We start from the raw sequence: 15,271 nt of genomic DNA, 5'->3' as shown, positions 1-15,271 counted from the left end.
TTTGTAATCTCAGTAATTGCATAGCACATTCTTACAATTAATGTCTACCAAATGCTTAAGTCAGTCAATTGGGCCAGGAAGGAAACACCACCTAGCATGAGCTAGTACTTAAAATAAAGCTCCTCCAATATTTATTTTAAAAACTACCAAGAGCCGTAGGTACAACCACCAAAACAATGTCAGTGATGCAGTGTAACCTCCCTGCAATTATTTTCTGCTGCCAGTATCTAACGGCACCCAATTCCCCCTCAGGAGCCTAAAATGAGTGTCTTGACTGACAATTGCAGCCAGCAAAAGGCTCATAAACCAGAAGAATGAAACTTAAGTAATTCTAAAGCTTCCCCCCAAAGATATGCTTTGCAACACATCCCTGTACAGCGATTTGTCTCCATAGTGTTAGCATTTCCCAGCATCACAGCAGCTATGTCAGCAAGGGACAACAACAGACTGAAGGAAGTTTTGCTCTGAAGCTGACTATGCTACATTTCGTTTGGGGGCTCTTTATACTGATACTGTGTTATAAAAGTGCGACAAAAAATGGTCTGCTCCCCCAGTGCTAACACTTCAACTCGATGAGCACTAAGTGCATCCTAATGGTTTCTTTTGAATGAATATAATTCATGGATTGAGGCGGTGAGGAATATGATGGTTTAATCTATTCCGAACCTTGACCAGTTTGTGGCAGGAAATAAAGTATCGACAAAGCAGAGGTAGAAAAGTATTTTATGCACAAATCAAGTTAAAGAAGCCTCCAGCTGACCTTAAGGAACAATTATTTCTCAAGGTGTGGTCGACCTGTAAAATTGACTGCCTTATAACGCAGTAAATATTGATTCAGCTGAAGCATTCTAAAGGAAACTAGAATGGCTCCCAATCCAGCACAGAATAGACCAGAATAATCATTTTGGGACAGGATACACAATTAAAAATGAACAGATCAGGTGCTGGATGACACAATGGGCTGGATGGGCTCAAGATCCTTCTTCTAACTTTTGGGACATTGACCTCTCCGTGGCTCAGTCAATCCCACTCTCTAACAGCCATCGGGAATGACCAGGGACTTCCCAGAAGTCGGGGTTCCTATGCGGAGCTCTACCTCCAGCAGCCCCGGAGATCAGCGATTTTCTCCGTGTCTTGGTTGATACCACTCTTGATCAGCCACCACATGGTACATTTAGTCAGACAGCATATCTCCTCTCTTCCTTCTCCCCCACCTCACCACTTGAACTCATGTCCAGTCATCACTTCTGCTTAGATAACAGAAAGCTGAGGTTACCACTTTAATGGCTATTAAGGTGTCATAGTAACCCAGCTAAACTGGATACTCTGTCATAAATCAATACATTGATTTAATAATACATTAAGAAAGAAAGATTCGCATTTATATAACATCTTTCATGACCTCCGGATGTCCCAAGGCTCACCACCACCTTCTCGAGGGCAATTAAAGGGATGGGCAATAAATGCTGGCCTTGCCAGCAAAGCTCACTTTCCATTTCATGTATAGAATAAAGACACTTTACAGCCAAAAAAGTACTTTGAGTGCAGACACTGTTGTGACTGCTCCACTCATTGGTGAAAAATGATCAGAAACTGTAAGGTCCTCAAACATTCTCTGAGTCATGAAAGGCAGTTCCTCTGCCCCAACCCTGCTCCTACTGTAGCAGTGTGACAGAATTCGCTTTCCCTCTGGAGGAGATTGCCAACTTTGTGCCAAGTCAGGGATATTTTCTGTGCGCTGTGGGAGTACATCCATTTGGAATTAGTTTGAACCTGCTCCAAATTCCCCTCTCATTGGACTCTTACAGAAATCAAGCAGAGCAGTTCGGTTTGGATTCAAACCAGTTCCCAAAGTCACCATTATATTCCTGTTAAATTTTAGATTATTTATACGCAATACATTTTGACTTGTGAAATACGTACACATACTCTTAACACACACACACATACACGTACTCTCACCCGCGCACGCACGTACACGTACTCTCACCCGCGCACGCACATACACGTACTCTAACCCGCACACGCACATACACGTACACTAACCCGCGCACGCACATACACGTACACTAACCCGCGCACGCACATACACGTACTCTAACCCGCGCACACGTACACATTTTAATGGAGGTTATATTTCATTTTTTCAAACAAATAAATTGTATTCTAATCAATTGGTCTGAATCTCTGAAGGCATCATCCTGCTCTTGAACATATTCTTGTTTGAGCTAACCTGGATATTCTGCGATGAGTTACCACACTCGAATGGTTTTAGTAACAATGCACAGAAATCAGTGCCTCAGCCACCCACCTGCAGTGCCTAGACTCAGGAGCACAGCTGCCCAATACATCCAGAATAAAGTGAGGATGATGAAGGTCCACAATGGCTGGAAGAGCAATAGAGGAACACTCTGGAGTAGGTTACTGGCAATCCGGAATAACTGAATAGTCAGACTAATTCTTTTCCACATCACCAAGATCAGCACGATAAGGATCACCTCCAGAAACAAAAAAAAAATCAATTAGCAAAATACCTCGAAAGCCTCTTTCATGTCCTCATGATATCCCAAAGTACTTCACAGCCAGTTAATTATTTTTAAGTTCAGTCACTTGTTATGTAGACAAGTATGGCAAGATCCCAAAAAAGCACTGCGACAAATAACCTGTTAAGGTACAATTCAACTAGAAAACTCCACACTTCTTCCTCGAGTTGTACCATGGGATTTTATTTACATCTACCTGGCCAGGCAGATGAAGGTTGATTAACATTTCTTCTGAAGGATTGCCTCCTCCAACAATGCAGAACTTCTTTGGTATTGTGATGTTCTTGGGACTGAAGCAAGGTTTAGTCGAGTTTAGTAAGAAATATGAGGCAGAGACTGAGACAGAAGCAGCATGCTGTTGAACATAATGGAGTCTTCTTTATTCCGTTTTACTTCCACTTTCCCTTTCAGCTCCCTCTGCTGGCTCATGTGTGCACGGTAGCCTCAAGAGAACAATATGTACAATGCAATTCTCAAAACACTACAGAGCTACTAGCCTTAAATATGGGGCCAATTTTATGGAGTGTGGCTTCTGCCTCAGTGGTGACAGGGCTATCACTGAGCCAAGCACAAAACGGAAATTACTTTCAAAGTAAAGTTGAAGACAGCCATTCACTTTGTCTAATGTTTCAACTCGGTTTCTCTCTCCACAGATGCCGCCAGACCTGAATATTTCTAGCACTTTCTGTTTTTATTTCAGATTTCCAGCATCTGCAGTATTTTGCTTTTATTTTATTATTAATTTTATCTATGTGGTTAACATATCTCACAAAACAGCCACTTTGAAAGGACCCAAAAATGATTCCATGTGTTAGCCAGCAATAGTGTCTTTATTTTTATAGGGTACAGTTTACTTTGACAAACAGAACTTCCTGAAAGAAAATTACAGGGGAAACAGGATATTATTTCTATATTCTGACGCGTTTTTCCTGAATGAAATATATTTAGATGAAGAAACCTCCTGAATTTAATGTTCTCTTTCTCATTAAGAAAACAATAGAAAATTGAACTCCTAAGGATTGTCACAAAAGCATTTCTGAATTTGATTTTAACATGAATCAAAGAGTCTATCTGGCAGTGGGGAAAGGGGGGAACTCAAGAGATTGATGGCCACAAAAATCTTTTGTTCCGTCCCAACTGTTCTAAATGTGCTCACGACCTGAACAAAAATGGCAACACGGGTGAATCCCAGTCCAATAAATTCAGATTTTAACCTCAGCTGCACATTTACCACAGCGCACATTAAAATACATTAAAACTGCAGATGTGAAATGATACAACTGAAGCACAAAGTAAAATGAACAATTGCAGGGCTGAGGCTGGTAATGAAATGGTCCAGTGCCTGTGTGACCTTCCCACAACTCTTGAACCTCATGTTACTAAATGTACCCCTTCAACTAGTTAATAATCCAGAAGGGCAGCTTTTTGTTTTTAAATAAAGGATCTTACCGATACGATGGTTGCAATAATGGCAAATCCCAGAAGTGCTTTTGTGTTTTCCTTCTCCGTTTCCAGGACTATGTTGGGATCATTCATGTTGTCATAGTACAGCCACCACAGAACACCTGACACAACTGAAGAAACAAAATTCATCACAGGTAAATGAAAAGAACATGAGAGAATGGAATATCTTCATTCCGACATGTGCAAAATGCAGGGTGAAGGGCTCTCACGTACGTGGTGTGTGTGTGTGTGTGGAGGGAGGGTCATGGGGGGACATCGTAGCGGGGATCGTGCGGGCCATGAAGGGGTTGGGTGTGGGGGGTAGGTGTGTGGGGGGGTAGGTGTGTGGGGGGGTAGGTGTGTGGGGGGGTAGGTGTGTGGGAGGTAGCCTAGGTGCAGAACTTGCTGCATCCCATAATACACATAATGGGGACGCTGGTAGAAATAGAAGTGTCAAACAGTGTGTCAGGAACAATCCAGCCTCGGCCAGTTGTTAGCAAAAATCTGATTGACCTGGTGTTTGAAGCCAACATCTTGCCTGTAATAGTATAGGTGGAACGTAGGTATGCAGCTTAGGTCTAGTCAATCATGAAAGGTACTCAAAGACGTGATGGGAATGTCAAAAAGTGATAGACCCAGTAGAGGGACAAGAGGGTTGCTCATGGGCATATCTCACTTACTGAAAATGGCATCAGTAAGCTCTAGGCTGATGAGTGGTCGGGCCTTCCTGGATTTCACATTTGGTCTTTAGAAAAAGTCATTATTTTGAATAAATGGGGATCCATGACAGAATGGGTGAAACATTTGACAAGTAAGAGCATAGGAATATGCAATGGATTCATCGTTAATATAGAATAATGATGTGAGGGGAAGAACATGGTCTTTTACGAACTGTAAAATTTTTACTGCTGTACGTCAGTTTTATATGCAATTAAAAAGAGACTAGATTAAGTGGACACGTGTATACAGATTAAAAACAGGACATGCTGGGAAGACACAGCAAGCTAGAAATTATGTGTTGCACCTGTTTTTTGGATGCAAAACATACCAATTTAGCAGTGGGATGATCCACACTCAATCTGCACAGACATTGATCCAATGACCAAATTGGTGGGGTCTTTTCTTTCTAGCCGTCCTGCCCATAGCCTGCTCCAACTCCTCTCCTGGGACATAACTAAGGAGGTCACTGCCGGTGAGGTAGGATGCTCAAAAGTGACTTCTCCCTTCCCCCATCTATGCCGGGAGCTCACCCCAAGGATCCAAATGAGTCTCAAGAACCAATTTCCTATCCCAACGCGGGACTCCTGCTCCACAGCATTGAGTCTGGTCCCAGCATGGCCTGTGAAAAAGGCAGGTTAAGGCTGTGGGTGTGGACCCTTTGCCAGAATTGTAGGTTCTGGTCAGAAGTCATTGTCTAGAATATTAACCTGCATTTTCCCTTCTCAGATGTACCAGCTGTGCCTTTGCAGCATTTTCTGTTTCTATTATTTCAGATTTTGATCACTTGCCATTTTTTCCCTTCATTTCTTTTCAGTGCAGCATTTTACTCAAGGGCAACTTGTAAGTAAGCTAAAGCTAGGTAAACTGAAAGCTCTTTCCTACAAAAGGAGGCTGCCGTATGTTATCCCCTCACCTCGAGATTCAAAGCATCCAGGAGGGCTGCGTTTTCCTTCTATGTGGGCACTTTGGGTTTGGCCATCCAATCAGATGGCTTCTAGTAGGAAACGTACTCCTGTCACTACACTGCGAATGATGAAACTGGTTTAAAATAGACAAACTTACACAGCAATCCAAAAATTACCAGAGCGATGAAGATGTGAACCAACAGTGTGGCGATAAATCTGAAGACTGCCACCAAGATGAAGGAGAGGACTGTGGAATAGAACAGAGACAAAGAGTTGCTATGATTGAAGCTTGCCAGGTACTGTTTTCAAACTATCTAGAGTTGTGATTTCCATTGTTGAGTGAAAAAGTGAACAGGAATGCAAAACATGTTTTCTCACATTTTACCCCCATGTCTACGTTCTTGCTAAAACTGATGAACGTCAAAACCATATCTCCCTTTCTTTTTAAAATCTTAATATCATGACTATTCTGGATTTAACTACCCCAGCATATACTGATTGAGTTTTCTACACTACAGTAATTAAGCTAAATGAGAGAGTTTCTACTTTAAAACAGGAGGCTTCCACAAATTTAACCAGTTAAACCACACAGAATAGAAAGGTTTGATGTTTTGAGTTAACTGATCTCGACTAAGTGGCGAGAAGATTCCTACCAATTAGCCTCAGCACCTCTGGGTCAAAGACTTCCACTGGAGGTTCATGTTTGGACAGCTTTTGGGTGATGACAGATACAACAGCTGGTTGAATAGCCTGCCGAGACTTACTCTCCAGGCTCATATGGTTGGACAGGGACAGCAACTAAGTCCAAATAACATCCTACTATGGTAATTAATTTTCCTCCAAAATATGCGGAGAAATTTCATGTAAAAATGTTTTTAAAATTAATAAAATCTCATTGAAATATTCCCCGATATAGGTTTTGTGTTTTTAAGGTGAATGACATCAGATGCTGGAAAGTGGAAAATCTCCCACTGTGAACACTGTCACCATCAAGCAGGTATGACGCAGGCAAAATGCTCCCTCTGCTCTGCAATGATTCCTGAATGCTAACTTTAGAAGACCATCGTTATTATACATGTGTCGACAATCCCATTTCCCACAGCTGGCAACCTTTCAGCCCCTGAAGATGATCAATTTTGTGCTCGCTTGTTGGCGAATTACAGACTGTTTCATGATGGAAACTAGGTGTGGAATCACTGGGGGTAATTTTAATGATTATCATCAGATCAACTGCGATTAATGGAAAATTATGAAGCGTAAAATGGGCAACCAGTTTGCGATTGCCCATCTTCCAGCCGGCCATAAAGTTTAAGATGACTCAAGCGTACAAAACTATTTGAAGACGTTACCGTGTTAAGGCTATTTATCAGGAGGGTTCGAATTATGGCCTGAAGCCCTAGTGACTCAGTTCTATTTGTGTTTACATTTCTTACTGGGTGGCTTCTCCCTGTTCAAATTATGTGGGCCCAAAGGTTTGGAAAAGACTCTTGTTAGCACTGCTGCCTCATTGCTGGCCAAATCAACAACAACTTGCATTCATATAGCACCTTTAATACAGTCAAACATCCCAAGGTGTTTCACAAGAGTGTAATCAATCATAACTGACACTGAGCCAAAGAAGAAAACATTAGCACATGGTTAAAGTGGTATGTTTTAAGGAGCATCTCAAAAGGAGGAGAAAGAGGCGAAGAGGTTTAAAGAGTAATCCCAATAAGGACATCTAGATTAGTTAGTGTGAAACATACAGACATTCATAGGAACAGTGATGTAAACATTTTACTTGATCTGTGAAGCTCCAGAGAGGTACACTTCGGCACTGTACAAATGTGAATTTATAACCCTATTTCAGCAATGATCTTTGCAGCCAGCAGAGGGGGCACATTTTCTCCATCTGGGTTGCAGTCGCAGTCAGTACACAGATGAAAAGGTAGTGTCTCACCCAGTGCCACCGCCCACTGTCACCCAGTGCCATCACCCGCTGCCCCACCACCTTTCACAGATAATCTTTTAAAGAACAGTTGCAGCACGTTTGTACTATAAAAGATAAAATATAAAAGTTTTACTCAATTTTTTGCTGGTTCTAAATCTTTCTTTACTTCTACATTAGAATGCAATTTGTGATGACAGAATCTACGTGGTGTCAATAATTGTTACATCTCCGTCACAATTATTGGTTGGTCACAAAGCACAGGATACATTTAACACAGCTTTCCCTGCCCTCTACATGTTTACATCTCCGAAGGCACAAATGATAATCTATAAAGTTACTGTGATATACACTAATACAGTTTCTAGCAGAGAACAATCTTTACCTACTGCAAAAAGGCAGAGTCCTATAATGTACTCTTTGTTCGCCATAATGCCGCCGATGATGCGTTGGAAGAAGTCGCTCTCCTTGACCACATTAATAAGGACAGTGAGAAAGTGGGAGTAGCAGGCAGGGCTCTGAGGAACACAGCGATTGAAGAGTGGGAACGACTTGCTGAAATAGCAAAACAGTTTAAATATAAGTAACAAACACTCACTGTGCAAATATGTCATTGTGTAAAGAAAAAACAAGCGTGCATTTATATAGCTTCTTTCATGATGTCCCAGTACTCGTTTTGAAGTGTAGTCATTGTTGGTATGTGGGAAAATGCTGCAGACAAATTGAGCACAACAAGATCCCACATCCATCAATCAATGAGATAAGTGACACAATCTATTTTAGGGGTGTTGGTGGAGGGATAAATATTGGCCAGGACAATAGTGCCACAGCACCCTTAATGTTCACCTGAGCAGACAGATAGGGCCTCAGTTTAACATCACACCTGAAAGATGGCACCTCTGACAGTGCAGTGCTCCCTCAGTACTGCACTGAAGTATCAGCCTGGAGTATCTGTTTAAGTTTCTGGAATGGGGCTTAAATACACAACCTTCTGGGCTGGAATCCGCTTCCGCCTAGCCCGGGGATCTGTCCCGCAATTTACGGGTTCCCAGGCTTTAATTGTTCCGAGGCGGGACTTCCACCCGCTTGAGGAAGGAGGTCCCACCTCAGTGAGCTGCCGGCAGCTCTTAGTCCCAGCAGCACCATCGGGAGCAGTGGCCACTGCTGGGACTGCAGCCCAGCCGACCAGATGGATCCAGGAGTGAAGGTGAGTTGGGCATGCCTCACCAGGCAGATCGGTCCTTCCCTGGTGAGGCTGGAGTAATCGTTTGGGGGAAGGGGGCGTCTTGCGTCCCAGGGGTGGGTTGGGAGGTGGGGGCGGCCCTCAATCGGGCACCCTGTGCCTGACTGCCATGGCCCCGCCCGGGGCGTGGAAAGGCCGGCAGCTATCGCTAGGTGGCCTTTCAGGTCCCCAGCACACCCGCTTGCCCCAGGTAAAATACCCATGGAGGCAGGCGCGGGCCCTTACGGGGCCGTTAAGTGGCCACTTAAGGGCCTTGATTGGCCTCGGGCGGGCGAGCTGTTCTCTCTCCCTCCCCCCACCCCTGGAGGCAGGAGCGGGGTGGGTAGGCCTCCCGCTCAATTCTACACCGCCCTCACGCCACCAACCGACCCGTTGGCTACCTACTGAACCATGACTGACACCAAAGGACAATGTTGCTTATTTTCATAGAAATGTATTAAACTTTTGTTTAGAAATAAATTCAGAAGGTACATGCAAGTTGATTTGGTAACCAGAAGCTGCAGGTGTGCACTCATGCCTGTGAATCCCTGTCTGGGAAGGCGTTCCTCTCATGAATGTACACTTGACATTTTTTAAGAATAATAGTTCAACTCTGCTGCCCCAACGTAAATCAAAACCTCCAGTGCAAGCTCAACTTTCTCATGCATTTATTTAACAGAGTGTCAATGGAGTGACACAAAAGCTACGATTCCATTCCAAGACCACTGGGCAAATGATCAATGAGAACATATTACAGGAGAAGACTATTATCTCACAATAACTCTTAATTACAGCTATATAAAATGGTGCAAGATAACTTCAAAAGGACTAATCACAGAGGAATGTGCAAGGTACAATTAAATATCTGGCCTCGACTTGCCTCGGCAAGATGTGGTTCTCTGAACAATAAACAAATCCTGATTAGGGACCGTAAACAACTGAATAATCTCACCTTGGTGGGATCGGGAACTCAGGACAGAGACGAGCTGCTTTTGAAGGTTCTGTGTAGTCGGAAATGTTTAAACTGTACACACATAAATAGGAACCTAAATGGTAATGCATATAGCAGTTTAATCACACCTGAACTCAAAAGTTGGAACCAGAAACACAGTTTACAAAGCCGCCTTTAAAGGTTTGATTAGTAAAATACAACCGTGTTGCTAATTCTATTGTCTCCACATGCTTTTGGCAGAACTTTGCTGTACAATTCCACTTAACCTATTGTACAATAAATCACAAAGAACACTGACAAACTGACATACCCTTAGGAACCCTCAGAAATCAAACAGACATGCACATCAGATCACAAGCCTATTTCTTTCGAGGTTTGATGCAACTCATTTTGAAATCAAATACAGAACACGGACAGCTCACTGACATCCATTTTTTTTAGTGGGTGTGTGAAGGATACACGTTGTCTGATGAGAATCAGTGTGGATCCACACTACAACATTGCATGGATGGGGGCCCTTGTTGAATTCTTTCCAAGAGCTCTCTCTAAATCAGATTTTGAAGACAGATGTCCAATAGAAAACACAACTGACTGGATCTGGTAAAATCCGTTTGAAACCTGACTTTCAAATTATCTCCTTTGCCCATTGGGATTTTAATGCTGTGCCTTTTAGCTTCCTTTTGCGGATTTAAAAAACAAAATGCATCTTTCAACAACAGAAGACGCTCTAAGCACAATTATTACTGTAACGTCAATTGCTGCAGTTCCTGAATGCTCACCAGACTGTGCTGTTCTGTCAATACAATATGAATTTCAATAACTAGGTTGGTGAAACACGCGGTTATAACGCAGTATATTTACAGGTGCCATTGTGCTACCAGCTGATTGAACAGGGTACTACAAGACAAACCAATCCGTATTGTATGATTGATGAAGGAAGGGCAGTGGATGTTATCTATATGGACTTCAGTAAAGCCTTTGACAAGGTCCCTCATGGCAGACTGATACAAAAGGTGAAGTCACACGGGATCAGAGGTGAGCTGGCAAGTTGGATACAGAACTGGCTCAGTCATAGAAGACAGAGGGTAGCAGTGGAAGGGTGCTTTTCTGAATGGAGGGATGTGACTAGTGGTGTTCCGCAGGGATCAGTGCTGGGACCTTTGCTGTTTGTAGTATATATAAATGATTTGGAGGAAAATGTCTGATTAGTATGTTTGCGGACGACACAAAGGTTGGTGGAGTTGCAGATAGTGATGAGGATTGTCGGAGGATACAGCAGGATATAGATCGGTTGGAGACTTGGGCGGAGAAATGGCAGATGGAGTTTAATCCGGACAAATGTGAGGTAATGCATTTTGGAAAGTCTAATGCAGGTGGGAGGTATACAGTAAATGGCAGAACCCTTAGGAGTATTGACAGGCAGAGAGATCTGGGCATACAGGTCCACAGGTCACTGAAAGTGGCAACGCAGGTGGATAAGGTAGTCAAGAAGGCATACGGCATGCTTGCCTTCATCGGTCAGGGCATAGAGTATAAAAATTGGCAAGTCATGCTGCAGCTGTACAGAACCTTAGTTAGGCCACACTTAGAATATTGCGTGCAATTCTGGTTGCCACACTACCAGAAGGATGTGGAGGCGTTGGAGAGGGTACAGAAGAGGTTTACCAGGATGTTGCCTGGTCTGGAGGGCATTAGCTATGAGGAGAGGTTGGATAAACTCGGATTGTTTTCACTGGAACGACGGAGGTGGAGGGGCGACATGATAGAGGTTTACAAAGTTATGAGCGGCATGGACAGAGTGGATAGTCAGAAGCTTTTTCCCAGGGTGGAAGAGTCAGTTACTAGGGGACATAGGTTTAAGGTGTGAGGGGCAGAGTTTAGAGGGGATGTGCGAGGCAAGTATTTTACACAGAGGGTGGTGAGTGCCTGGAACTTGCTGCCAGGGGAGGTGGTGGAAGCAGGTACGATAACGACGTTTAAGAGACATCTTGACAAATAAATGAATAGGATGGGAATAGAGGGATACGGACCCCGGAAGTGCAGAAGGTTTTAGTTTAGGCAGGCATCAAGATTGGCGCAGGCTTGGAGGGCCGAATGGCCTGTTCCTGTGCTGTACTGTTCTTTGTTCTTTGTATCCAGGTTAGAGAGCACTAATGAATTACCATGGCCAACAGAACAACAAGTATTACTGGGAAAAACAGTATCAATGTAGTGAACACAAAGTGTGAAAAATGTAAATCCTCACTGTTATATGGCAGTTGGATCACTTGGTAAACATATCACAATCAACAGATCACCCTCTTCACAGTGCTTCAGGTCTCTACCTTTCTTTACCACTGACTAATTCACAGCGCACCACCTAAATATTTCATCATCTCTTGCCCGTCTCATGACTCAATGAGAAGGCTCAACACCACCTCCTTAAGGGAAACTAGGCATGGGCAATAAACGCTGGGCTTACCAGTGCCGGCCACATTCAGAGAATGAACAATAAGGAGCTACATCAATCACTACTGATGAAAGTGATGATAAAACAGACACTGCACCCAGATGCTTACTGCTGAGGTATCAGGCTGTGAAATGTTGCTGGAAAATAGCTCGGTGGATAGAATGTTGACCAACCTGCTTGAAATGGCTTCACAAGCCGATCCAAAGAAACAGTGGAGGGATTGTTAGTCTTTCATTTTGCTGGGTTGCACTTCTCTGTTGTACAATGCACAGGGAGATTTAAGACTGGTTTCCATTTCAAGCATCACAATTTTATAAACCGATCACATCACAGGAGAAGTATAAACAGCAACCTCACACAACATGGGCTATTTTACATTGCAAAATGAATGACATACTCTATAATTATTTTTCATAAAGAAAATGTTACTTCAGATTGCCAGCTGAAAGCAAGCAGCCTTTACCAGTGAGCTCCCTTTCATCACGAAATATATTCTGAAAACATTTTGATAGTTCCATATCCTAAGCTTCACGCAAACATGAATCCTGACAGAACTTTACCCAGAGAGTGGTGAGAATGTGGAATTTGTTACTACATGGAGTGGTCGAGGGGGGGTAGCATAGATGCATTTGAGGGAAAACCAGATAAGAACATGAGGGATAGATGGACATGTCAATAGGGTGAGATGAAGTAAACAGAGTTGGAGGAGGTTCATGTGGATCATTAACACTAGCATAGACCAGTTAGACCAAATGACTGGTTTCTGTGCCTAAATTCTATGTAACTGAACTTACCATTGAACTGAGCAAAATGTTTCAGCTCTTCCAGTCCATTCAGCTGCTCTTGGGGACAGCCAGATACACAAATAGACACTGAATTTATTTTACGGTTCTTGATGTCTACATTGCAGGTGTTCATAAAGAATACGTGTCTGTTTAGAAACAAAATACCTTGTTAATGCGTGAAAAGTAGTATTTTTTAAATCCTGGTCCAGCCCAGATCTAGCTTCTTGTCAATGAGTGAGCTTGTGAGCACACAATTTGTTGAGTCCAATAATCAGTTTCGTTGATACAAATACACGCATGTCGTCAGTAGCGTGATCATGTCACACCACCCGCACCCATAAGTCATACACTGCCCAGATGTCCGCTCGGGCTAGATGGGAAGAGTTCCTTTCACAGGCCTCAAACAGTGTGGTTTCTGAGGGTCAGAATTTCAGTGGGCACAGCTTGGAGGAATGGTAGAGCAACCATGAATGGTCCCTCGAAAACTCAAGCTCACAGCCACTCTGGAAGCACAGGTCACCCCTCACACTTACAGAAACTTTTTAACTTTCAGATATTCAACCATCGAGGATCATCAGACTTAATTTAAAGATTTTCAGTCAGTGGTTCGTTCCACACGGCAATAATTGTGTACTTGGAAATCTAACTGAGGGTATGTGAGAGTATGTCAGTGGGGGTAGGGTGGGACAGCACTCTGCTGCTTTAATACTTGGCTGGAAAAAATGGCAGAATGTACCCCATCCAGGACTGGCCACACAGTTAGCCCCTTATCTAAACCATTCCGTCAATGGCGGAGATGTCCAGCAGAGCCAGGTGCACATCCGCAGGAAGACAGGCTGCTTATTCAACCAACGTACGTGAATACCCCATGCCCCGCCCCACCGTGACCTGCTGGTGAATGCTGCAGAGCAGGCAGGGAAAGCCTTGTGAAATAGGAGGGAGAAGGACAGGAAGTTAAATATATTTTCAAAAATCATGCTATTGCAAAAAATTTTATTTTTTCACCCACAGGTCTCCTCCTTTTCCCATGAAATTTCTTCCCTCTCCTCCTCCCTCCTCTGAAGGCATTAGGTTACAACTTTAATGATCGCCTCTGACACCTCACATTCTCCGCGTGCAATTGCACAGTGTTGGAAGGCAACTGGAACACAGCAGACAACAAAGCTGATCCCGATCCTGTCGACCCGATTGGGGGCTTCACAGGTGGGAATAGGACTATAGCGACCCCTTTAGCATCTCGGCTGGGACCAGTGAACCCACTGAAGACCAGTGGTACAATCTGGGACTTTCCTGACTCAATTGTTATTGTAACGGAACTGTATTTATTTTCTTCTCAGATTAAAACAGTGTGCCTTTAAAAACTAAGAGGTGCACTATGCCAGCTGCATCTGTTACTAGGCAACAGCAGGAGAGTGAGGAGATCACATGGTATAATGTTTCAATTTAACTGTGTGTAAAAAACTAGCTAAAACCAGTTTTTGAGAGACACCTGCGAAGCGTGCTTACTGGAGGAAGGAGCTGTCTATTTCTCTCAGCAGAAATTCTACAACGAGCTACAGGCCATGTTCATTGCCTAAGGAGGAAAAAACCCTTTGAAGAGACCATTTGTATTTCTGGAGGTAGCAAAATTCCTTTTCTTTATTTCCAATCTAAGAGTCTTTGCTTCAAGATTGACTCCCTCTTGACTGCATTTTTTGGAATTCACAGTAAAGCTTCGACTGAGAGGCTGCTGGTTTTTAAAATCCGAGTGGACCCATTGCTATACTCCTTGTTTAAAGGACTGTGTGATGCCTGCTGCAGCTGAAGTGCTTTAAATGCCAATCTACTAAAAGACTGTTCATCAAATTCGCGTGGCGACTTCGAGTGACATCTAATTATTTTTACACTAGGATACCTCACCCATCAGGAATGTAACCCACAAAGACTTATAACCTAGTTATTTGTTCTTAAAAAACAGCTAATTTTTAAAACATTATTTTTTTAAAAAAAGGTTAACTTTTGATTTTTGAGTGTGTGTGTGTGTGAATGGGGGAGTCAGCTTAAAATAGGAAGTTATAAGATTTATCTTTATGGTGTTTAAGATTTAGTTTTTAATAAATAGTTAATTTGTTGTCCAAAGCTACCTGGTTTGGTCTGTTTTGTTCTGGGGTTACTACAGTGTTTAATTTGACTGTTTTCCGGTTGGGTGGGAAAACTTTAATAATATGCTGCGACCTGTGGAGTGATGGGACTGAATTTACAGTGCATTGCTCCCGCCTCTGTCGTAACACTAAAAACATCAGAGTCATCAGCAGGACTAAAGTCATTGAAACATCAACAATGTGA

At 43.0% G+C, this 15,271-nt stretch overlaps 1 protein-coding gene across 3 annotated transcripts in view; it reads right to left on the bottom strand.

The window, feature by feature from the left end:
- The window catches only part of LOC137372709 (choline transporter-like protein 3), an 82,284-nt gene that overhangs the window by 42,707 nt on the left and 24,306 nt on the right, over window positions 1-15,271 (bottom strand). For all 3 annotated transcript variants that reach the window (XM_068036830.1, XM_068036832.1, XM_068036831.1), the window contains exons 4-9: window positions 12,956-13,092; window positions 9,713-9,806; window positions 7,924-8,093; window positions 5,769-5,858; window positions 3,993-4,117; window positions 2,312-2,498 (exon numbers count right to left, since the gene is read on the bottom strand). In XM_068036830.1, coding sequence (XP_067892931.1) covers window positions 2,312-2,498; window positions 3,993-4,117; window positions 5,769-5,858; window positions 7,924-8,093; window positions 9,713-9,806; window positions 12,956-13,092 — 803 coding nt within the window. The remainder of the gene's footprint in view (window positions 1-2,311; window positions 2,499-3,992; window positions 4,118-5,768; window positions 5,859-7,923; window positions 8,094-9,712; window positions 9,807-12,955; window positions 13,093-15,271) is intronic.

Source organism: Heterodontus francisci, chromosome 8 (assembly GCF_036365525.1).
Source record: "Heterodontus francisci isolate sHetFra1 chromosome 8, sHetFra1.hap1, whole genome shotgun sequence".
NCBI lineage: Eukaryota > Metazoa > Chordata > Chondrichthyes > Heterodontiformes > Heterodontidae > Heterodontus > Heterodontus francisci.
Note: the sequence above shows the minus strand (reverse complement) of the source record. Positions and strands in the feature narration are given on the sequence as shown.